The 26846-nt window shown below is 37.8% G+C and overlaps 1 protein-coding gene across 6 annotated transcripts in view; it reads right to left on the bottom strand.

The window, feature by feature from the left end:
* LOC140340435 (voltage-gated potassium channel KCNC1-like) overlaps window positions 1-26846 on the bottom strand; it is an 88549-nt gene that overhangs the window by 24806 nt on the left and 36897 nt on the right. For all 6 annotated transcript variants that reach the window (XR_011922647.1, XM_072425633.1, XM_072425638.1 and 3 more), the window contains exon 3: window positions 14850-15783. Coding sequence is in view for 5 of the 6 variants with exons in the window: in XM_072425633.1 (XP_072281734.1) it covers window positions 14850-15783 (934 nt within the window). In the remaining variant the exon portion in view is untranslated. The remainder of the gene's footprint in view (window positions 1-14849; window positions 15784-26846) is intronic.

The following is a 26846-nucleotide window of genomic DNA, read 5'->3' as shown; positions in this document are numbered from 1 at the left end:
AGCAGTGAGGTTGCAGTTTGTTTACTGCTTCCTTACACCAGGAAACACTGCTGCTTGGGGAGACACTACATGTAGCGTTTCCTTGTGGAAGGCCTATAGGGAATGACTGGGGGACTGCAGTAAGCGGTAGTAGTACCACTCACTGCTGCCAGCTGTCACACATGTAGACACTGGTTCTTTTCGAAGCAGCGTTGTGCAAGCACTCGATAGACATGGGTGCACAGAAAGAGGCTCAAAATCACTCATGCCTTCCATGAAGCGGCAGGTGTGAACCTATTTTTACTGATGCTTCTATTTTTTGTTTTTAGGCTTGTATCAGTTTAAATTTTTTTTTTCTGCATACTACTTGAATCTAAACAATTTTTATTCAATTCCTTTAGCTTTCTCTTTTCCTCTATGTCTGCAATAGCCTTCTATTTTTACAGGGATAATGATAATGGGTAAACTGAACTTTGTAGTCTTGCTGTAGCTTGACCAGTAGGTCTGTAGGTCCTTGCACATTGGTGCATGATTCTGAATGAACATAGATTAGCTTTATGAATTGTGACAGGATGTCCCAAGGCTTGGCTGGAAAAGTCTTCAAAGGGGTGTATATAGCACCCAGACTAAGGTGATTTGTTTGTTAAAGGCTCCAGGGGATTGTGTATGTGTGTGTGTGTCTGCTAGACAGTTGACTTTTATGAAAAGCTGGTTTGAAGGGTCCTGGAGTCAGCCAAGGAAGAGTTAGGAGGGCTCCTTGGCTTCATTCATTTCTTCCCCTTCCGGGTATTCTGGAATGTTTTTTGTATTGTTGTTCACATTTTGATACAATAAAGCACCCAGGCAGGAGCCTGAAGATTGTTTTCTGAGAACTGACTGTGTGCTGCCCCATTCTGAACCGCAGCAAGCCTGTTGCTATGAGCAATTCCCCACAGCAAGCTCACAGAATATAGTAATAATATTTAATTATTTTTTTCATTAGTCATCAGGCACATCATAAAATTCCAAAATGTCATAAACACTGATTTTTTTTTTGTTGTTTAGTATTTTGGGATCTTTGTATGACTTTGCACAGAAAGCTCCCAGATGATGAAGTCCTCTATTATTCCTGTATGCTCGCTTTCCACTTTAACATTCCTTGCGTCCATCTTTCAATGGTGATGAATTTCAGTTTCTCCACCTGGTTTAGACTAATTCTGCCCCTGCCTATAAGCCTGTGTTTTCTAAAAAGAAAAGTGAGGGAGTTTGTGTGTTTTTAATCAGTGGCAGTCCCTTACCCTAATCAGTGTATTTTACTACTAACATTATTGCTATGCTGCGCTTAGCTATCATTCTAAATACATTAGGTAATCTGCTAAATCTGAAAAACAGTTCCCATGAAATTTAGTGGATGCACTACGATACCATGATAGCAATTCTGCCAGGTGTGGTTTCATTACAGTTTTGTGCAGTTTTGCATGAGCACATGGTATATTAGTACATTTTATAAATTGAAAAAAGATTTATATTAACAAAAGAAAATGGAATACTAAGCATATCAGTCACCTAGTTCAGATAATTTTGTTACCAATCCTCTACAAAATAATTTTCTGTAGTATTCCTGAATGAACAGAAAAGAAAGACAGACAGTAAGAACTGCAGTGTCTTCTACCATTAGTGGGCAATGTAAAAGTGACCCCTTACATTGAAGGTTACCTCCTTGAGTGTGTGTTTAGTCCACCATTGCTCACAGTTCAAGGAACCCCTAGAAACCTTAGAAGGTATCCTATGGTTCCTCAGAATCCTGGTTGAGAGATGCTGTGTGTTTCAGAAGCAGAACCCATCTTCTTCAAAGGCATACTTAGGCAAAGTATTTTTTTTTTTTGTAAACACCTGGTCCTAGTAAAAGTTACTAAACTGACTATACATATTACAATCTGATTTTACAATCTCTAATATTCTTCTTTAGAGAACCAATCCATTCACTATGTATCAAATCCAGCAAACCTTTGCATGCTATAGTAGATCTAAAGTCATGGATCAGGATGTCACAGCAGATCCCTCCTCTTAGGCATCAATTGAAAGAGGAAGCAGGGCTACATGACTGTGTGGGCTAACTTTAGATGGTTACTGTTTACATTTTTTTCAGTTGTCAATTAATTGTAAATGTTTTTATGGGTTTCTTTACTGAAAAGTGTCTTCATTTTGGTGCTTTAACTTCTGCTTTTATAAAGAGTATGTGTAGATATAGAAAATAACCAAATACATTTTTTTTGTTTTAATGTGAAAACATTAAACACAAAAAATGACTTTTTGTATTTAATAACACGCACATGGTTGATTTAGTTTGGGAGTATCCTCATCATCAGTATATCTGTAGCATTTTGTTCTTGTTGCTTGCATGATCAGTGGATTCACACCATCACTCACAGCAGAACCCCAGGTTGAGCCCTGCATGGATACAGTTGCTATGGCCGTTACAAGCCTGATCACAGCAGCAGTTATGCAGCATGGCACAAGAGCCTCCCTGCAGGTTATTACTGCCACAGCTTCCCTCTCCTGTCTAATTACCTCCCTGGTTCCTTTGAAAGCCACGCAGCAGGGTTGGAAAGACGTTAGTAGAAGATATTATGTGGAGGCTAAGCTGCTTCATCGAGAGAATAATCTTCTAAATATTATGAAATGCAAAAAAGACAAAAGCAGAGTCGCTCACTATGCTTTGATGGATCCTGGCAAAATTGTTCAGCAGTCTTGTCAAGCTCAGGAACATCTTTTAGAGGAATGTGCTTATTTTTTTCCAGGGAAAGTACGCCTTTTGTTTTGGTGTAATAGTTCCTCTCACCCTTTTCAATATTGATTTTGTAACATTATAGAACAATGAATTTTGTAGTGCCTAAGACACAAGGAATACAAAACAGCCCCAGAGGGAGACTGGGATTTCAGAGCCATTAAACGCTTGTTCTATCCGATGCTTACAAGATTGAAGAGAGTAGTCCCTTACATAGGTTTTCTGCATTCCCTTGTGATATTTCCTATCCCCTCTGAGCATCTTTTTAGTTAAAGGACAAGAGTGACATTTCCAGCAACATTTTCATCTAGGTTTTTACTCTAAATGGTCCCCCTCCCAACCCCTCCAACTTTTATTGTATTTGTTCTGCATGACTGATGAGCGTAGACTAAACAAGGCATGCCATGAGGAAAAATTCCTAAATGAACCTGTGCTCTGCATTATAGGCAAGAAACTTTTACACACTCCTCCTCATGAGACAGCCAACAGGTCTTGATTGTTCAGAATTTGCTTTTCAACAGGAGTGGATCTACTGGGGCTTATTTCTCTCCAACACCAATATTGGGGGTGGGGGGAGGGGGGCTTTATCATTGGTACCAATTATATTAGACATCTCTGGTAATAACCCAATGTAAGCCACAGGTCCCCAGTGTAAGAAACCATCAAATTAAAGGTGGCAAATCCTTTTGTCTTAGTCACGTATTTCAAATGACCCTTTCTCACAAACATGCTTATTATTGGTACTTGGTGTTTCCCTGTTCTCAGAATATTAGAGCATCAACATCTGACACTTTTTACAGAATATTGAAGAAACATTGTGATCTTTCATGATGCTTTCTAACTACTAACAACTGCACGATGCATGAATGAGTGCTCTACATACAGCACCGTTCTGCTCTATAGAAAGGGGAGGGGGCGAACGACGGAGCAGCACCCCGCTGCACGCTCTCCCCCTTCACTTTCATTAAGATCGTTAGTCGGTGGACGATGGATGCTGTACACACACACCAGATTCTCGTCTGATATCGGCCAGAAGCCGATTATCGGACAAGAACCATTGCAAGTGTGTACGTAGCCTAAGAGTTTCAATTCTCTTACTAATTAAAAATATGAAAGGGCATTTACGTTGTCAATCAATATAAAATAGATCATTGCCATGATCACCAATATATCAGGGTTGTTTACAGTAATTATAAAAAAAAGAAGACTATACAGTGACCAACAATATGAGAGGATTCCACACTGACCACAAATGTAAAGTAGACATTTACAATCACAATAAATATAATAAAAAGAATGTGTGCATTACCACCAATGCACAAGAGAATTGCATTGGGCAGATTTTTGCAGGTTAAGTCTGATTAGGTGGTTGAATAATGAAGGGGCTTCCTGTTTGATTGGGCTGTAAGTGGCCAAATATGAATAAACTTGAAGTATCTTAATGGGGTTTAAAATTGGTATGGGGAATAGTCTGGTGGTGCTTGAATACCATGAGGTGCTAATAATGGAGGTGTAGTGGTGTCTGAATATCAGGTACTTGTACCATGAACTGAAGGTGTATAATTATGAGGACCTACAGGAGGCCAGGGATTAGCTGCTCTGCTTTGCTGTTTTAACATGAACATGATGTTGTTGGACAATATAATTTTCTGTTGCAGTGTCATATGAGATGCTTACTTTGCATGACATATTTAAGCTCAGTGCACTAAAGTACATTATTTTAATGTTTAATGTCCACCTCCTGAGCCTGAAGCCAGTGTAGAAAAGTGTTTACAAAGAAACTAATGCAAAATGAAGGACATTTGTTAAGAAAGACTTTATTAAAGTACAACATTTGGAGACTGATTAAGAACACAACAATATACTGTATTTGGATAACTCCACAGTTTAAACTTTGGTGATATACAGAAGTATACAGAAAATTTATGAAAAGTCTAGCCAATGGCCAGAGTTATCAGTAGATGGCTGAGTTAAAGAAATGTTTTTAGCAATTATTGTAAGTGACAGAGAGGCTGAAGTTTATAGGAGTAAGGTGTTTTGGTGTAGTTGGTGCCCTTGTTTGCTCGTGCTTGTTTGCATTTATATTGACTATAGGGCAAGTATAGTATATTCTATAGGTTGTAGGGAACAATTAAACCCTACAGGAAGTACACGTGTCTACTCAAACGAGGGTTGTACTAGATATTTAGTATAAAAATAATAGGTATTTTACAAAATATTCCAAATTATTGGGTTTAGTTAATAATAACACAAAGATAAGAACACAATTATCATGGTATTGTAACTTGGGCACGACTACCTTTGAAGGTAAGGATGGTGCAATCAATGAAATTATGTGATCTCCTAGGTTGAAAAAAAAACTGTGAACCCAAAAAATTTTTTGGGAGAATAATGATGACATTCTTCCTTTATTTACCATAATGGTTATCTTGTTTTTTGCCTAATAGTGCTCTTTCAGCTCAGTGCATACAGATGTCAATCAAAGGACCAAGATCTTAACACTACATGTACTGAAAATGTCTTGTAAAATGAGTAAGAATTATATGAAACTTTAAAAAGAGATTTCTTTCATAATACTATCAGAGTAATTTGATCACAAATTATGTTTTGGAAATTGTTTGTTTTTTATTTACAGGCTGAGAAGACCCCTGTCTTGTCTTGTCTTTGTTTATAGGCCAGAGAAATGTTCAGTAGTCTTTAATATTGGTAACAGTTAAACAATGGTCTTTTGCATAAATAAAATTGATACAAGGGTACAGCAGAGTCAGTAATCTAGAGAGTGTGTCACAAAATATTGGAGTGCAAGCTTCAGGGCTGCTTTCATCATGCTAGCTATAGGGCTGCCATCCTTATGGTAGCTGCAGGGCGGATAACCTCACGTTTGCTTTACAATGCAGTAACTCACTGACCCAGAACATATATGCAACCAAAAAAGTCAGAGCTCCCAAGATAAAAACCAGGGCAGAGGCCTTTTTAGCAAAACTCCAAGCAAATACAAGAGACAGAAGAGGAAAAACAAAGCAGCTCTGTATTTATTAATGCATCATAATCATGAATTTTTCATTTAAACATTAAGTAAGCCACTGCACAGCAGAACTGAGGGAGGAAGAGACATTCAACAAAAAATCATAGGATTCCACTGAAAGAGGTTGAGGTTCAGATCCAACGTTTTTCACCATTGCTCAACATTTTTTTAATAAATATATCCCTTTGGAGAATATTCATATAGTTAGTAACAGTACCATTGGTGCCCCAATAGTCCCATTAGGAAAACAATAGCTAATGTGAAAGTGTATTGTTTTCTCATGCTCAACATGCAACTGAAATGCAAAGTAAAAGTTGGAAAGTTTGCACATTCCTATTGATGCTAATAGAGTAATGTAAACAACTGTTTAAGGTGGGGTTCTTGACCTTTTTAACATAGGAAAACCCCTTAAAATTTTAGGTAATCGGGGAACCCCTGCTATAAATACAATATCCCCATTAATGTGATGGTCAGTAGGAAGAATGCCTCCTACATTGCTAGCCATTGGAAAGGCTGATACCCTTACTGATAGCCAAAATGATCATTGGAATCTGTTAAACTGACCTGGGATTCACAAACTGCTCATTGCTCAATGAACTCTTACCAATCTCTGGAGGAACCCTGATTGAGAAACACTAGTTTAGAGGCTTTGTTTGATTTTGTCTCTGTTGCAATGTGTTTCTTTGCACAAACCATATTATACTAGGATGCACATAAAATGGGACTAAAGTTTAGCTTTTTACTAATGCTTTATAAGGCAAGTCATTATTACAGAAAGGGACAGACAATGTACTTCCGGCAATAATCTGCCTCACCTGCCTAATCATTCCTGGTTTCTTGGAACAAAGCTGAGCTGCGCCTACCTGGTGCCCACTTTGGTTGACAGGGAATTTATGAATTGCTCAGACAATCAAGATGGCTTAACCCTCTCTGGGAGGAAGAAGGGAAGGAAAAAGGAAGATATATGAGTTTTATCGTAGAAAAAGCCATAATTTGGGACTCCCAGAAAACTATGGAATATTAATCATGTAAAATGTAGCTTGAGATATGTATCTCTGCAAACAGGATTTTTTACGACAAAACCAATAAGAAGGCCCAGAAAACTATGTATGAGGAGCCTAAAAGCTCATCTGTTGGAAATAAACTATAAGAAATGAACTGAAATAGAAATCTAAACATAATAGTTTGCTATGTTAAAAGGAACATTCAGAAATGTTTATTTGCTTAGGCAGTACCCTGAAAATTGTACCTGTTTGCCTGGCAAGATAGTCTCCTCCACACAGCACATTATCAGTTTATCAGTTGTGGGGAAGGATCAGCTTCAGGCACATCACAGGCAATACCAGTATCTAGTGTTCTAGTTCCTTGTAGGAATGTTATTGGCAATGAGGACAGTAAAACCACAAGTAATGTGTCAAAAAACTATAGTGGGGACAGTCCAGTCCATTTTTTTGTGGTAGTGTGTAAGAATGGTGGGAGCCATGGTAGTACTAAAGCAGGGGTTGAAAGTGGGCCAAGCGCTAGTACTGCAGCGCGGTATTGATCATTGGTGGCACCCCAGGAATGCAAAATGCATCAGTCACTGCAAAGCCTGAAGCGGTTCGATCGGAGTTGCAATTTGGGCTGAAACATTTACCCAGTCCTTTCCACTTCTATACATAGAGCCTAGAGTGTAAGTAAATCACAAAGTGCTAAACCTTCATTAAATTGCACACCAGCAGATTTCGATTGGTCTTTTAAAACAAAAAAAAGACAAAAGGCTGTAAGAATTTTAAAGCCAGTGATATAAATAGCTACAAATATATACCCCTGTGCTGAATAGCTAGCTATTGTCTTTTATTTAGTGCCAGGCCAGGGAGAAAAAGCACCTTTTTCAACCAATAATAAAGCAAAATATAACAAATCCATCATGGACACCAATGCAGACAATTGATGGTAACCGGGTATGGATGCATCCAAAATAAATGGGATGGATGTGCACATGACTCTCTTCCTGTTCACACCTCAAGTTCTCTCTGCCTGCCTTTTTGGTACACATAATTTAGTGTCTCTTTAAAAATTCAGAAATAGTTTTTTTCCCAATGTTAATGCCTCATCCATCTTTAAGCTGTTATACAATGCCTGATTGTCAAAGTAACATGTCTGCTTGTGCAAATTTACCTAACACACCTATTATCAGTCACTTTTTCTGCATTGTAAATCTTTTCTCTTGTTTTTAGAAAGCAAAAATAAATACATCAGTGAACAGACCTTCTTGCTTTTTGCAGCAGCTGTGGTGCTGTGATAACATTTTAAACCTCCGTATAAATATTGGATAAAATAATTATAAAATTTCTAACTACTATAGGTTTTCATATTCACAATTACAAGATCAAAGTGTTGTCCAAAAAGCATACACATTGCACACAATATCCAAACTGAAACAGTTGTTAAAAAGCAAAAGCAGACCAGCTAAATTCAGTAACTGCGATTCAGGAATCAATGCAACTATATTTAGAGTTGTGCTAACTCTTTAAAATTAGAAAATTGGGTAGCAAATGTTTATAGTTACAAGCATTATAATGCCTAGACCATGAGATAAGTACAAAAATACTTCTGGCAGAGCTGCTAACCTCCAATGTTTGCTTTATTAGATGAAAAGACAGGTGGAGTTGTAAATACATGACCTGTATGGCATACCCTCATATTAGAGACAGAAACACATTCAGGACATTGTTCTAATACTCAAGTTTCAGAAAGCAAAAGGGTGTGTCAGAGATTTTGCATTTTCTAGTTTGCATACTATTCCACAATGGAGAACTGAAAAACAAAAACATATAAATTAAACACCTTACCATAACCTGATATACATATACATCAGAGGTATTGTAAATGATGATGTGTATGTATATATATTTGAACTGTGCATTTACCATTTAGCACTTAACTACTGCACAATATTTCTATGCTTACCCTTTTGCGTTTTGGCCTTCACACTTTTATGCCCAATGTTGTGCTCTGTAGCTTTTCTTTAGTTGGGTATTTTATCACTACAGGATACAGTAAAAGTAACATAGGGGTCAGCTAACTATAAGGGGGCAGAGGATTCAGGCAATCAGAAAGTTCAGATGTGAATGTGAAAAAGATTTTTTCAGGCAGCCATAGCTTTTAAACAGAGAGAATATTACAAGAGCGGAGAGTGACAAAGGTAAATGTATAGTTACATAGTTACATAGTCAGGTTGAAGAAGGACCAGTCAAGTCCATCAAGTTAAAGTACTAGGGAAATAAACATATCCCAAATAAACATTGTTGATCCAGGTGAAGGCAAAAAAAAAAAAACACCTGGTACAATATGCTCCAACAGGGGAAAAAAATTCCTTCCTTTCCTAAAGGCAATCCGATGTTCCCTGGATCAACATTCTCTGGTATCTTTACTTTAAAGCTTTAATACCCAGTTATATTCTGAGCTTCTAGAAAAGCATCCAGCTTTTTCTTAAAGCAATCTATAGTAGTAGCTGAAACTACTTCCTGAGGGAGCCGATTCCACATTTTTACAGACCTTACAGTGAAGAATCTCTGGGAAGAGAAATTCACTATACGGACCATTTATATATTTATACAGGGTGATTATATCCCCCCATAAACATTTCATTACAATGCAGAATAAATTTAGTTCAGCTAATCTCTCCTCATGGCTGAGCTCCTCCATTCCTTTTTTTTAGTTTATCATATTCCAGATGAGGTCTGACAATGCTTTGTACAGGGGCAGGAATATGTCTCAATCTCTGCAGTCTATTCCTCTTTGAATACAAGGAAGTTTACTAGCTTTAGATATTGCATCTTGGCATTACATGCTATTATTAAAGTCTATGATCTACCAGAACCCCCAGATACTATTTATGACTCCCCCAAATGTATTCCCTCTAGACAGTATGCATGTTGTTAGCCCCCAAGTGCATAACCTAACATATCTCAATATTAGATGTCATTTGCCACTTGGCTGCCCAATCAAACAGTACATCCAAGTCTGCTTGTAGATTATAGACATCCTGTATGGACTTATTTCCATTACATAGTTTGGTGTCATCTGCAAACACAGAAATGGTACTTTTAATCCCAAACTCTATATCGTTCAAAAAAGATGTTAAACAGTAAAGGTCCCAACACTGAACCCTGGGGTACACCACTAATAACCTTAGACCATTCAGAGTATAAATCATTAATTAGAACTCTCTGGATGCGATCTTTAAGACAGTTATCTATCCATTTACAGATTTACTTTTCTAAACTTGTAGACCCTAATTTGCATAATAACCGTCTGTGGGGTACAGTGTCAAATGCTTTAGCAAAGTCCAAGTACACTATACCAACTGCTATTCCAGTGTCTACCTGTTTACTTCCTCATAAAAAGAGAGCAAGTTTGTTTGACAACTTCGGTCTTTTTTGAATCTATGCGGACTATCACTTATATTATTTTCTAGCAGAACTTCCTCTATGTGGTTCTTTATCAAACTCTCTAGGACCTTTCCAATTATGCACGTTAAACTTACTGGTCTGTAGTTACTTGGTAATGACTTTGCTCCCTTTTTGAAGATAGGAACCACATTGGCCTTAAACCAATCCATCGGTACCATGCCAGTGATTAAAGAGTCTCTAAAATTAGAAACAATGGCTTTGAAATAACTGAGCTTTTTGAGAACAGGTAGATGTTGACATTGCTGACATTGCTATTAGCAATGTGGACTTAAGCTCTGCCATTTTCCTTCATTTACACAGAGCTAAAAAAAAGTGTTTAATAAATCTGCCTTTTCTTTATCTCGTTACCAACCCAGAGACATCCTTTAGGGGCCTATATACTCAGATCTGATCTTCTTGCCAATAATATATTTAAAATTTTGGGGGGTTTGCCTTACTTTCCTTTGCAATCTGTCTTTCATTTTGAAGTTTTGCACATTTTATATCGTTTTTATATCTTTTGTTTGCTCTTTTCTAATACTTTATGGCTTTTTTTAACATTACCAGTGAGTCACATAGTTTAATTTTAGCCTCTTAAACTTATTACCCATTGGAATATATTTTTCAGTGTGTTTGTGTAGAACAGCTTACATTAAATGAAATCCTATATGGTCACTGTTACCCAGATTCTCTTTTATATGCACATTTGTTATATGCTCTGCATTGCAAATTAGGTCCAGCAAGATATTATTTCTAGTTGGGGCTTCTATAAACTGTGTTATAAAATTATCTTGTATTAAATTCATAAATTTCCTCCCTTTTACTGTTCCTGTAGTGCCATTACTTCGGGGAATGTCAGGGTAGGTAAAATCTCCCATTTTTACAACATTGCCAGCTTTTGCAGCCCCTTCTATCTGTGCTAGTAGTTGATTCTCAATTTCTTCTTTAGCACTGGGGAGCCTACAGCAGACTCCAATAATTACCTGTGTATTATGCATCCCCATATTTAGCTAAATCTTCTTTTTTCAGGTCATGCTCTTTGTTTTTAGGTAGCCAGGTCACTTCTGGATGAAGCATTTCCCAATGGAAAAAGTAAATAAAAAGTCTGCTGGTTTCAATTCAAGGTCTTACTGGGAAAAGCCATCTACAGGTCATAGTCCCCAATTATGAATTTATCCAACAATCTGTCCCATCATAAAAAAACTAAAATATTTTATTTGCATTTAAGCATACTTGTTTGAATATTAAACTAAATGTGAATTCCAGATAGACATATAAATAAACAACTAAAATACATACTGTACTAGGGAGCTGTTTTAACCCTTCTTTGGATTTCTTTCTTTCCTTGACTGAAAATAACACTGCCTGTAGAATTAGGAAATACATTGTTAACACCACCCCTCCTAATATACAGTGGAAAGGCAGCAGCAGACTGACAAGGTCATACTTCTCCCCATTCTGCTTCCTTGAGCATGAGCATACTACCTTTGAGCATAATCCTTGCCATCTCTCTTTACAAGCAGCACACCTGATTGTCTCCCAGTAATGTATCTCCCTTTCCCAGACTATGTATTGTTGTACAATAGATTATAATATATATGTTGACTGCAAAATACATTTAATGATTTATATCTGAATACAGAGCTGCATTAATTTGTGCCCTTTTATAATTGCCTTTTTTTTTAAAGTGAACCCATTCCACAATGGTAAGATAAATGTCTATAGTTTTGCTGTGGTAGATAAGTAGTAAAACTTACTTTCCAAAATGTGGAATAAACCTGAAGTATCAACTTCCTGAAAGTAAGGTAATATTTCAGCATTTGTTTTACTTGTAATTTGTTGATTCAATCCAAACCTATTATGCAGATTTAAAGCCTAGGTAAACACAAAACTGAACAATGCAAATTTAGTTTTAGAACTACAGTCAAAAAAATGCAGACTTAGGCTATGTACACACATTAGTTGATTCTCTCCAATAATCTCCAATAAACAGGACTGATATCGGACAAGAATCTGGCATGTGTACAGAGCTCGTCTGACGTCGCTCATGGATTGGTCCTGGCAGATCCACAAGGGGTGAACAATCGTAATACAAGTTAAAGGGAAAGAGTTCAGAGGGGTGCTGCTTTGTCGTTCTCCCCCCTCCATAGAGCAGAACGGCGCTGTATATACAGCGCTGGATCAGTATTTTGTTGTTGGAAAGGATTGTGAAACATCCTTTCCAAAGACAATTATTGAACGTTTGTACATAGCCTTAGACTGGTAACAAATGACACGCTAGAGTTTTAATAATTTTCTCAAAATACTATGGCCTTTTATATTAAAATATGTACAATAGCATTTCTCAGCAGCCCTGTTAGATGCTCCAAAATAGAATATATTATTATCAAGAAGAATTTTAATGTTATGTTATGCTCTTTTGTAACTTTAAAGAGATAAAAAAAACTTTAATAGGTTACACTTTAATGATAGTGTCAGTCAGAAGGAATCAGGACAGCTGCAGAAATCATCCTTTCTTTTTTTTTTTTTTTTTTTTTTTTTTTACTAAAAGCTATGATATACACTGCCAGATAATCCAGCTTTCTATAACCTGCTGGTTGTTCTGCTGCCAGAGCCACAGAAACTACACAATGTGCTCTCATTGGATTTACACAGCCCCTACAGCACTGAAATCCAGAAAAGAAACGTGTAAATTTGTAAGGTTTAACTAGGTGTCAATGTTGAGCACACCTAAACTGAGGAGAAAGTTGCTGCCCAGATGACGCAAAAGAATATCTTCAACTCGCAAATAGAGGACTTTTCCTTGAAGCAGAGGCAGAAAGGGTAGTATTAACTGCTTATTCTGACCACTACTTTGCTTCTATACACTGTTAGTATTTACATATTTATCACAATTTACCACAATTACCAAATTTATCACAATTGGGATTTAAATTAACAACTAAGTATAGATCTGCTTTAAAAATAGATAGCAGGGATAGTGAATAAGAACATGATATGTCATTCAGAAAACATTTTCAAAAAAGGAAAATTATGGATTCTACAAAACTAGCACATTTTGGTAAGCTGTACCCGGTAAAAAATGATTTCCGTTTAGAAACTCACAAATTCTACAAACGTCTTTTTTCTTCTTAACATCAGCTTATAAATCTTTATTAGGACACAGTACAGCCAGATAAGCTAGCTAGTCACAATCACTGGTCTATTCTGTAATGCTGAAGATGCTTCAAATCCTATTTAGGTAGCTTCCTCAGCTAAAATGAGTATCAGAAAAGTTTTTTAAAAATGTGACTACCAACAGCTACATCGACCTGGATAAGTAGGAATCTTCAAAGACTTCTGATATGTGCAATTTTTGCAACAGCACACAGCCCTTTTTTGTAAATGTATATTTTAAACAGATAAATATGTTTTTGGTTTTTTTTTTTACAGATTTTGCAATTTGACAACATTGGAGGCATGCGTTTACCATTACAAATCTGCTGCAGATGAGATCTTGCTTTAGAGTTGCACTTGCAAAAAAAGTATATGTACTTAATGAGTATCTTCAGCAAATATGCAAAGTAAACTGCTAATACTTTGCAGTCACCACAACTGCTCTAAAGTACAAAACTACAATACATTTTTATACAATGTGACCAGAAGCTAACAAGGTTTCCCTGCAGTTGTCTCAGATGATACCTAAAGCTGGCCAATCACAAAAAAGTATAGACAACCCTTTTATGTAAAGTAAAAATATATTTTTTTTCAAACCCTTTTTTACCACCAGGCTTTTGGCTGTTCTTTCTATACATGCCTCGATCTTGGGCATGCACAAAAGGGGCTTTTTCCTGTAATAAGGAAAAAATGCAGAGTTTACTCTTTTTTCCCATTTTCAGCAGGCTATGTCTCTCAAACTCCCACTTGCACAGTGCGAGATACGGTGACGTAGCCAGAAGAAGACTGAGGAAGCACCGGGATGATGTTAGATTACAAGATGGCACAGGACCCAAATGAGGACAGCAACAGAGGAATCAGGGGCTCTGTGGAGGTAAAAGTTAGTATGATTTTTTTTTTTTAGTTTAGTTCCGCTTTAAGTTTCTTGTTACATGACTCTGCACTGTTACCTTCTCTCAGAAGTACAAAGGACAGTGCCCTATGTTTTGGTAGTTTCAAATTTAGGGTAATTTAAAAAAGTAGAGTAATGTATACAGCCATACAGCCATTGTGATCAGACCCAGAGCCCCATCTCAGCCATCTTCATAGTAGCAATTAGTAGCAAGTCCAATAATGAGACTGTTACACCCTCATAATTGCAATGCTGAAAGGGGTGTCAGGAGCCGGAAAGAGAAGAATTTCTACTAGATCTTACTACTTGGGAGTTTAGCTTAATGACTCAGACCCCAAGAACACATGGAGGAGGAGGGAAAATATTCAAAATATCTTGTCTGACCGTATGATGATCACAAATTTGGTCATAGGCCATGCAAATCATACTTTTTTAGAGACAGATGACAATATTGGGCCATACTGTCAAACCAGATATGAAATATCAGCTTCTGAAATCATGAATTGCCATGACATAATATTGTACACAAAATATGTCCGCATCAACGATGCAGTATTTTTTACTGTTTATTTTCATTCATTCATACAATCTTACCTGCTCTGTTGATCTCAATGATTTCCTCCTGAGCTAAAGGACAGGCATCTCCTGGAGCACTTCTATGGGGAGACTGCATGTCTGGTTTACAGTAATTAGGTGATCCAGGTTGAGGTGCCCGTGGAATATGTTTGTTCTTTTTCTTTGGTAGCTTCTGCTTGGCCATAGCTAGGGAGTAGTACATTCCAAAATTGTTGACAATGACAGGGACCGGCATAGCAATTGTTAGCACACCTGCCAAAGCACACAGGGCACCCACCAACATGCCTGACCAGGTCACTGGATACATGTCACCATACCCCAAAGTTGTCATTGTTACCACAGCCCACCAAAACCCTATGGGGATGTTTTTGAAGTTGGTGTGTGCACTGCCAGTAATGTCACCTGGCTCTGCCCCGATCCTTTCCGCATAGTATATCATGGTGGCAAAAATTAAAACCCCGAGTGCCAAGAATATGATAAGAAGGAGAAATTCATTTGTACTGGCTCGTAGAGTGTGGCCAAGGACTCGGAGCCCAACAAAATGACGAGTAAGCTTAAAGATTCTTAGGATCCTGACAAATCGGACAACTCGAAGAAAACCGAGGACATCCTTGGCTGCTTTGGAAGACAGGCCACTCAAGCCGACCTCCAGGTAGAATGGTAAGATGGCCACAAAGTCTATTATATTCAAGCTGCTCTTAATGAATTCCATTTTATCAGGGCAAAACAAAACACGTATCAGAAACTCAAACGTGAACCATATCACGCACATGCCTTCTACATATGTGAGAAAAGGTTCAGTCTCCACTTCTAGTATTATTTCCGTCTTGGTGACGTTGTTTTGTATGGTGGTCTCAGTCTTGTTGATGATCTCATTGAATGCCTCGTGGGTCTCAAGGCAAAACGTTGTGATGGAGATGAGAATGAAGAACAGGGAAGCAAAGGCGATATACTGCCAAACAAACACAGAGAATACAGTTATACAAGCGACATAGACCCAACAATAACATACACAACAGGTGCAAAATACAAAAACGAATTAGTTACCTCTATAGCTGTGCTCAAGACTCCTACTCTACTATATTACTAATATTATTTATATTGTGTTATATTACTTTATACAGTGTGATATGACATATGATATGAATAACTGTGGGGATTGTGTACAGGACAAACTTGTTGCAAAATACTTACTCTAGCATTAGCTAACACTGACAAGCAGGAATATCTTCTGAGAGAATAAAAACTCCCTTCAAGGCCAGAGTACTAAATATTTAAATGGGGTAAAAGCAAAGTTCTATTGCCTAAAATATCAGTGCTCTATCTCCCAAAATAAATTACAACATTGAGGTAAAAGAAAAAAAAAACTTAAGGAAAAAAGTCAAAAATGCACTTACCTCACTCCTAGTCATGTTGCCTAGGTGAAGGCACTATTGTTTAAGGAAGAACACTACAATGCTACAGTGGGAAAATTGGCGGCAGGGATGGAATATTTACTAAAAATTTTTACCAGATTGGGCATTTTTTGAGATGCCCAAAAAATTTTTGGGCATCTCAAAATGCAAAATTAGAAAAATTAAACTGTTAGGCATAACTGCTGTGTGTGTTGCTAGCAGAAATCCATGATTCTTTTTATTTTTGTATTTGTTTTTTTTTATAGTTTTCATAAGATTTAAAACCTCTACCACGATGAGTTTGCTGTCTGTGTCATGTTTATCTTTATTTATAACCCTGCAGACTCAACAGGGAGTCATGGGAAATCTCTACAAATAAAAGGATGTTCGCTCTGGAACAAGGTTACCACTGGAAAATTTTCAGTGACAACTGTAAACCATATATTTTCCCCTACAGTGATCACCAAGAAAATTAAATGTCATTATATAAATTATAGATATACTTTAGGTTTGTATTAGTTAGAAGGTAGCTTTGCCAAAATGAAATAACTTCGGAAGTCTAATGGAAGCTCCTTAAAATGGACATGGTATGCCACATATAACGCTCAAATAAAAATCAAACCAGCTGTTAAAAGCTAGCTAACTATAAAAAATGTTTAGCAATGTCGTAACTGCATCTAATCATTTCTCTAATTAGTTAAAAAAAAGGATATCAGACATATAAGGATAAAAAATGAAAAGTTAATTTTAAAGAGTTATTTGAAACTGAATTATTAGGTTTAGTAAATAGCAAATCTCTCTTTCAGATACCAATATTTTGCTACACTGATGATTGATTTTCCAGTAAAAAAATGTTTTAGTGGGCCATCGCCACAGTTTGCAACTGTGATGGAAGATGGAGGGTTAATTAGTGTTAGGTGTTCTGTATATTTAAGCTAATTTAGGTTTTTTAGAGTCAACTACAGCATTAGATGAAGTCTGTGTAGTGTGGTTAAATATCGCTTTAATTCACTGGACTGCAAATGAACTGCATTATGAACCATCTCCAATCCTCCAGCAACAAATTCAACACAACTCTACTCAACCACTGCTCAACACAGTTGAAAAAAGCTTCTTATTTAAGCCAATGAAAGCAGCTGGCTGCTCAAGGGCTGCCATAAACTTCATGGTATGCCCAGGAACTGTAGCAGAAATCACCGCAACACGAATGCATAAACAAAGAGGTTCCCAACTGTTCATATTAGGTTCAATAATGAGGAATAGTTAGGAATGATTAGGAGAAATATAATAGTAGTAATTTACCAGAGAGCACAGAATAATCAGGAGTATGTAGCAAACAGCACTGGATAAAAAGTGCTATATGCCAAAAAGTCACTAATGAGTAAGTGGTAGTTCTTATCCACTTAGGTTTTTATCCACTTGAGTCGTGGGTAATGTTTTCACACAGCACTGAGACAGTGGCGATTTATTCATGTGCCTTTGTGAATTGGCACCCAGACATAGTAGTTCTGCAAGGTTCCAGCAGTATTCAGCACTGAAACTGCTTACTGTCAGTGACTCAATCAGCTTATTGCATCTGTACTGTACAAAGTAAGTGACATGATGTCACATAAAATGCCATGGCACTTTGTGCCAGTCTGAAGGCCAGGACTGGGGCTGATACAGATCTGTTCTTTCTACCTTGGCATACACCATATTTATAAACAATCTCTCCCCAAAGGCTGCGTACATTTGTGCAATAATTGTCGTTGGAAACGAATGATCCACGACAGATCGTTTGATAATTTAATAACAAAAAAAGTGCACAACGACTGGTCAACTATGCCGACGAACAAGGAATCTGGCGGAAACGAACGACCGCCCCGGCGAATCTGGATGGGGCGACGATTGTTTGTAATCTATTGTGTGTACGGTCATTCAGTCATCATGGATTGTTCTGTGATACACTTCCTCCTGTACGTTACTTCCTGCATCGTTTGACCGATCGTTCACAAACAATCCTATCTAACGTGTACAATATTGGTGGATTATATTTGAACAATTGTATCGTTACAGCATGTACAGAATTGTGCACAATACAATCGTTCAAAATAATCGTTAATAATCGTTGATCGTTTGTTTTCGTTTATTGCACGTGTGTACCTAGCCTTAGTCCCAACAGTTACATAAGAAAATCTGGATAACCCTAATGATTGTAAACTTAAGAAAAAGTTTGCTGTCATGCTGTATCTGCACAAATCCGAACTCTTCATATCCTAATATTATCCTATCAAATTAGGCAGTTACCAGTTTGCTTTAAAATACCTGACTTGAGAAGACAGTTGCCAAATTTGGTTGTTTTGTGTGAATTGGATGGCAGTCTCATATCTGTTGGCCTCATTTACCCAATAATTACCATGCTTCAAAGAACTGATCAGATAAGGATAAAATGTAAATCTATGTAAATATTTATTTATTTATTTTTTATTACAAATTGCTGTGTTTTGACATGTTTTGTGTTTGACATGTTATTATTCCCTTCATCTATGTCTTTTTTTGGATACTATATTTTTTATATTTTAACAGAATTTTTTTAACATATTTTTCTGTTAAGGTGGCAACAAGGAATTCTGACAAATGGAAGCATTTATTAAAAGTCCTAAGGTAACCATAAATAGACCAATGCTAGCATTTGCTGAATTCTATTTTGATGTATCTATAATTCATGTTTTATCAGATAAATATTCCAGTTTCTTTCAGAGTCTAGCAATGAAAGCACCTGCATGTGTATTCTGATCACCCCTTGGAAGTCCCAGGCCAGCTATACATGTCTGTAAAATGATACTGAAAACACTTCTTTAATAAATAGATTTACAGGCTCAGAAGTGACAAATACAATGTGTTTCAGAGACTGCATTTAGATTTTTCCAACAAACGGGACATTTTTATAGCATCAAATTATTATTATAAGGTACTGAAACCCAAAATAATATTCTATGTTACCTTCTATGCGTTTTACTACTATAGTTCAATTCAATGAAAGTCTGAATACCATTTTATTGTACCTATTCAAGCACTGGATACCTGACATAATTAAGTCAAAATGTGAATAAATAGAAAGCTACTTTGTGTTTCTGATTATAGGGTTTGTATAGAGCTGGCTTTAGTGCACAAGGACAACTTAAATAAAGAAGGTAATGTATTCTGTCTAATTACACTGCATTGTCAAACTGGGATAACCAGAGAAAACAACATTGAGAAGTTCTTTTGGAGGATATACCAGAGTATTTAATTTTGTCTATATACTATTTTTGTGTACTGTGTTAATGTAATGATGGCAGATATATGTGCGGTTTCTGGTAACATGTGGTGTTTCATATAATGTATATAATGTGTTTGACATGTTATTATTTCTTTTTTTGGATACTATATTTCTATAATGTTAATAGAAATTTAAATTAAAAAAAAATAGAAAAGGTGGCTTAAAAAAATTTTGACAATTGAAAGCATTTATCAAAATGTCCTAGGTTAATCATAAATGGAACAATGCTAGCAATTGCTGAATGTGACAATCTCCCATCTTGATGTGAACCCCAATTTTACTGTCTGAAAAATAAAGTAGGAAGACCAAATCTGACCACCATTGTTTGCTCTGAAATAAGCATCTGAAAAGGCTGCTTAATTCTTACCCATCACATCTTCATTCATATGAACAGAATGCATACAGATGGTGCAGGACTGTCTCACCAGTTGATGACTAGTGAGGTCTATTGATTGTCATAAAATATGAAATAGACACTAGGGAGCAATTTCATAAAACAGTCAATGTGACATTCAATCCCACTAAACATTTACTTCAGGTAAATCTTCTTGCATGTGTTTAAAATGACTGTTATAAATTCACCATTAGTGACTGTTCAGTGAAAGTCACATTCACTGCTTTACAAATATGACAATTACTTATTATTATGGAAATTAGGAGAATCTACATAACTGTAAATGCTTAATGGAAATATGGTATATAGCAAGCATGTAACATGAGACAAATATACAGCTGTACAAACACACATACTGATTGCAAGTGATAGTGGCATAGAATTCAGAAGTATGTATCTTTGGGGAAGTTGGTGCTGATATCTGGCATTCAGTGGAGATGTGGATGAAAACAGTGTCATTCATTAAACAAGTCAGCATTTTCAGATTTAACAAAGTGTGAGGGTACAGCTGCGTTCAGTGCAGAAGTGACTGAGTGTTCGGCTATTTAGAAACATGCTGCAAAAGAGCAATAAAGGGTAATGTTGTTGTATTTATGTGAGATAGACTGTGTTTTTTAGATGGGCAGTAAGTAGCTAGGCAGTGCAGTAGTGTAAAGTGCAGAAGTGTTCATTTTGGAATATGCAATAATGGCACCAATATATGGTGTTCAGTGGAGAACATAATGGGTGCTGCAGCATTCAATGAAGAAAATTTATGCGGGTACATTGGGCGTAAAGGTGCACCATGCAGTGAAAGTGTAGGGTAATGGGTAGAATATAGTGGTGAACTAATGGGCATAAGAAAGCAAGAGCAGTAACAAGGAGTTAGAGGTTTAAAAACTTATTAGTAGACAATGTAGAGCAAGTTAGTTCAAAAGTCAGCGGGGCATTCTGGCTGTTCCAAAACAATTTTTGTCTCTACGATTTACACTTGCAGCCGGAAAGAAAAACATTCCTGACATTGATCTTATCTGCAGTCTCCTTTAAAGGTGGTAAAACCTCTGCACATACCGAAACCCATCTTTAAATAACTGTTGAAAAGGCAATACCATCACATATGTTCACAAAATGTTGCCAGCAATAAAGCAATATAATCCTACACACTGGTGGGATTTTGTTGACATATTAGTAACATAAAAAATATAGCAACAAGATCCTGCACATGCATAGCAGTGACCTTTTAGACCAACCATGACCAAGGTAGCTCGGACCTTCTAGCCCATCCCTTACCACCATCGCCAAAACCTCTGCCTCCACCCGACCCCTACCTGCTTACTAACCTTTCCCCCACCATTAAATACACAAACACAGATCTTGGACTTAAATTGGCTGGCAAGCAGCTGTTTATTAACCAAAATTAAATAAATTACCCATTCAAGTAAATAACAAACAAAGATCCAATATTAAATAAATTACAAAATAAATACATACATTTTACACTTTGATATGCAAGCATACATTAACAAAACGTAACGCCCCATTACTCTACAGCACACCACCCCTCCCCCCTGCGCTCTCCCCCCTTTTTTCCCCTTAAGGACTCCAATACCCCCACTTACAACTTTCCCACCCACAGCCCCCTCCTATCGGCGACCCCCCCACCTCTTTCAAAATTGGCCACCACCTCCTTAAAACCTACAAGCCCCGCTGCACCGCCCACCACACCTTACCACCCCCCCCCTTACCCAAACCCCCCACTCAAAAGGACCCCCCACCCACCAGCCTGCCCTGCCTGACACCAACAAACCCCCCGCCCCCCATATTTTTCAACCCCTATCTGCCTCCATCACATGATTCCCATCCTCCACGCCCCCCACCCCTGGACCTCTAAACATTTACCTGGAAGACTTGGTCTTCTAGGGTCTGCCAGCTGTCCTGCGGGGCCCCGCACCACCTATGGTGCCCGGACCGCCTGGCTTAGCATCCAAGGAAGAGAGCTCCCCTTCCGAACAGGGATCTCCACGTACAGTCTGTCCTGGAAGTTACTTCTGTTCCCAGCCACTCTGAACATCATTTCCGGCCGCAGACTTCCTCCGCGGTCTAGCCAGGAAAGAGGAGCACCTCCTGGGTCTAGACTGAGCCCGGGGGCAGCAGAGGCAATAGCCACCACCCCAATCGAGCTCCCTGGATAACTTCCGCCGGGCACTCGCATCACGCAAGTCCCCGGCTTCAGATGAGGCCTCCAAACCAAGGCCCCCATACAAGTGGATCGGGGGCTGCGCCCCTGTCAGCCGCAGCCTGCAAGGGGGGCCTCACAGGATGAAAGGCCCCTGCTTCAAGAGAGGCCCCTGGCCTGCAGACCTCTCTCCCAGAGGATCAGGGGCGGCACACCCTTTACAGCCGCAGCCCCTTCCCCAAAGTTCCGCCATAGATGGGGATTCCTCTCTAGCCTGCTCCCTGTTTGAGTCCTCTGCAACCCAGCTGGATAGCTAGGAGGGTCCTGGGCCTGACCCCCTTTTCAGAGGCGTTGAGCCCTCTGAAAAGGGGTCAGGCCCAGGCACACCGATGGCCTTTGCCTCTGAGGCCGCAGCCCTGCTAACCTAGCTGAACGGAATAGCTTCTTCGGCAATGTGCACTACCCATCTGACTGTCATATTGATTCTACCTTTGTATGGAAACATGGACACAATTTATTGAAGGCAGATCACCCTAAAAAGGGTATATATGTTGGGACACTTTAATGACAGTATACAACATGCCCAGCCACTATATTGAGACAGAACCCATATGCCATGTTGGAAATTGGAAACAAGTATACCAAGGAACTTCCATAAAGCTTATTCAACTTTTTTTTTTTTTTAACTAATAAATCATAGTCTTAAACTGCAAAAATATGATCTGCTGGCAGAGAAAATCTATGCTGCTTTGAGCATTCTCCGAAACCCCATTCCCGTGACACTGTCTTGCCACATTAAAATGCAATAGTGTCTAACTGCTTAGGTCTGTGAGTGCAACATGATGAACGACATTTGCGAATCAGCAAGGAAAAGAAAGTGAAGCCACTTGGTGAGACAGAAGAGTCTAGTCAACAACTTGTGCTGTGTTTTGTGTGGCTAACTTGCTATAAAATATTACGTTAGTAACTGGAGAGTAATATTAATAAAATTAATATGTTCTCAACTGCAGCCTGGCTAGTCCTTATTGTACTATTTTTGTTATTTTGGCTGGAGGGTCTTACTTACTAACTGAAAAAGAGAGTGCACCCTCTTTCAATTCAAAAATTTTAATTACATACAATAAAAGTCATCTAAAAAAAAGTTGAAGTCATCTGGTCCTTAGCATATTTTTTAAATCTACCCCCAATCTGAATGTTGTGACAGGTAAAACAACTCACAATATAGTCTACCATGTCATAATTTAGTTTATTACAATCTGTTGGCATTAGTTTATGCCAACATTTAGCTCTCACCACAGCATTCTGATTTTGTTATAGTCTGCACTTTGACTGAGCTAGTGCAACACTTTAATCCTTTTCTTTTGCAGCCATTTTGTTGCAGTTTTGCTGATGTGCTTGGGATTATTGTTCTGTCCATCATTGTTTGGATTGTTGCTTCAACCTAGTATTATATATCGCACAGATGGCCATTATATTAACAAACCTCTAATAAATTAACAATTAGACAATGCTATCGGAGACACACAAGATCCCCTGGGGCAAATATGCTGGATAGGACAGTCTGTCGATTCTGCATCAACACACCTAAAACCTACAGTGTAGAGCAGGGGCGCCCACACTTTTTTTTGCTTGCGAGCTACTTTTAAAATGACCAAGTCAAAATGATCTACGAACAATAAAAACTTGGACTTAATAACTCCTGTGCGCAAAAGAGATAATTTTGAAAGGCAGGGTTCCGCAATCCACTCGCTTTGCCTTTGTGATCTACCGGTAGTGATCTACCTCTGGTGTAGAGTAAACCGCCCTGTCCTCTCCTGCCAGGAGTAAATTTCCACAAATAGGCCATGGAAAGTATTGGATAAAATCATCATCATTATCATTCTATAGCAAATAATAAATATCAAAACTATAATTAGATTTGCAGGAGTAAAAAAACATATCTATGGTCATTATAAACTTCTAGAGGAAAAGTCTGTTTTTTAAGCCTTAGCTAGTTGTTAGGAAAGCTCCTCATGACACTAACACTAGAGATCACCTACTAACCATAAAATACAAGTGTGCAGTTCAAATTTAAAATACAACAGTTGGAAATGTATGGCAGGGAGAATATATAGGTGTGTGAGGAACCTTTAATCATGGCCTGCTTTTGCTTTATTGCTTTGTCTGAAAGCTCTAGAATTTTAATAACCATTTAGACTCATATTCTCAAGTAGTCATGTTTTCACATAAAGATATATGCTATCCAGAAGGTTCCTATTTAGACACCGAAACATCTTTAATATGCCACTAAAACAGCCTGATAATAGCAAACAGCTACATAAGCTTGAACATTGCTTGGGAAAATTTGGCTTTTCCTAACTGGTGGTTGGTTTGCCTTTTTTATTAATGCATAAGCAAATTTTCCAGTTAGGTGCAGATTTTTTTTTGCTAGTCCATTCAAAATGCTATGCTTCTATGTAGAAGAGTTATGAAGCAAAGTACCAAGCTGCCCTACTAGGAAAGCATTGTAGTGGGTGGTACTTCTTCAATGACTAATTTAAACAAAGAGCAATAGAGCAAAGAGCTCCTTGTCATATTCCTGCTAGATATATGCTATGCAATTTTCTCTTGAGATTAATTTTCAATTATATTACTATTATATTTACAAACTATTGAAATTGATTCTTGCAATCATCTACAAACATTTGATATACCAAAAATTGGTTGTAAATATGTTTATAATCCTAATAATTTTAATCAATTGAAGTTTTTTTGTTTTGGGTTGAACTAGAATTAAGCTTCATTCTTATTAGGATGACTTGTCTCTTAGAACTAATTCTACATAAAGCACAATTTCAGTGTTTTTATACCACTTTATTTTGTGGTTATAAAAAGTACAGTGAATATACTTTCGGCAAAAAGCAAATACGATGTGTAGTTAAGGGTACTAGTTGTTTTTTTTTGTCTCGATGTATTTGCATAATATTATCACTTGCGTATGATAAACTCAGCTATCCTGTGTGATGATGAAGTCAATAAAATATTTTTATATATGTATATATAAAAAAAAAAATATATAGAATACAGTAATTAGAATACATGTGCTAAGCTTTATAAGATAGACCTTAATTTTAATGGTCAATTTAACATCCACAGAACTCAGGAGCTATGGTTTCACTATTTCATAAAAATTTTATTAAAGCATCGGTTGTAATTGGTACATTCAATTTTTTTAAATGGAATTTTTTCTTTGCATTTTTAAATTATCTTTTAATTGCTTCTTTAATTTTTGGCTTTGAATTGAATTACTTTTACTGTTTTTAAGCCTCTGTTTAAAATTAGGCACAGGAGGCTCATTGGTCCTTCCCAGGAGTCTCATTGTAACACTGCCAGAAAAAGTGTATCAATCCAAACAGATCAATGACAACCAATGTTCTGGGCCTTCCACAGAAACCTAGATATAGAGATTATATACTACTGTTCTCTTCTATATAGTTTAACAAGCCACCTCATAGGTATAGGTAAAGTGTATGGTAGTTTACCTCTTAGTATACAGATAAAATAAGCACATTTAAATTCATATGTACCAAAACAAAATGGACCAAAAATTATTTCTCCACTTTCATATCCTCTCAAGCCTCCAACCCATGCAGCCTCTTCTCAACAATTGGCTCCCTCCTAAACCCCACACCTGCTTCACCTACAACTACTAAAATTTTCAAAATCAGATATGATGTCTCTGCTCACTGTGCTACTCCAACCATACCCTTTCCTTCCACCTGTCAATCATCACTAACCTCCTCCAGTTCTGTTACTCTGGATAAAGTCCTAATTTATTAAAGCTCATCAGGGCTGGAGAGGATACACGTTCATCAAAAAAACTAGGTGATCCAGCAAACCTGGAATGGATTTCCTATATATGTTAGCAAATGTTTTTAATCATGGACCAGATCTATTCCAGGTTTTCTGGATCACCCAGCTTTACTGATGAAAGTGTATCCTCTCCAGCCTTGAAGAGCTTTAATAAATCAGGGCCATCATCTCCATCTACTACATGTCTGCTTAACCCAATTCACTCTGATCTTCGCTGTCTGATCCTACAACCTGGCCCCTGAACTAAACTATTCAACCTCTTACTTTCTACTGACATCTACCCCTCCACTTTCAATAATTCCATTATTCTCCCTATCCTGAAAAAAGCTTCATACACCCCCTCCCAACCTTCCAACTAACTGTCCTATCCCCTTTTCCCATATGTTTCCAAACTTCTTCAGCGCCTTCTCTTTAAAAGAATAACCGATTACCTGAACACCAACTCTCTCCTTGACCCAATCCAGTCTGGCTTTCGAGCTGCCCATTCCATCGAAACAGCCCTTACTAAAGTGGCAATGACCTCATCTGAGCTAAACCACAAGGCAACTTTTCCCTCCTTCTTCTCCTAGATCAGGGGTGTCAAACTCTAGCCCGGGGGCCAAATCTGGACCCCAACATCCTTTTTTTGGCCGCCAAAAGAATCCTAAATATGAACTGCAGCTGGCCCACTGCTGCATTGAAATAGCACCGCTACTACAATTTCAGCATCACTCACGTCTATAGACCAGCGGGCTCTCTGCCTATGTGTGGCCCCGCTTTGGACTGTTTTATAGATGCAAATAATGCCGGAAATTTTGTTAGCGGCGCTATTTTAATGAAGAGGGAGTTTCAGCGGCGGCTCCGCATTGGCTGCGCCTGGCATTTCCAGCACTCCCCCTCCGCTGTACTTTTCCTTGCTACTCCAAGGCATGGACTTGAA

This window comes from Pyxicephalus adspersus, chromosome 11 (genome assembly GCF_032062135.1).
Source record: "Pyxicephalus adspersus chromosome 11, UCB_Pads_2.0, whole genome shotgun sequence".
NCBI lineage: Eukaryota > Metazoa > Chordata > Amphibia > Anura > Pyxicephalidae > Pyxicephalus > Pyxicephalus adspersus.
Note: the sequence above shows the minus strand (reverse complement) of the source record. Positions and strands in the feature narration are given on the sequence as shown.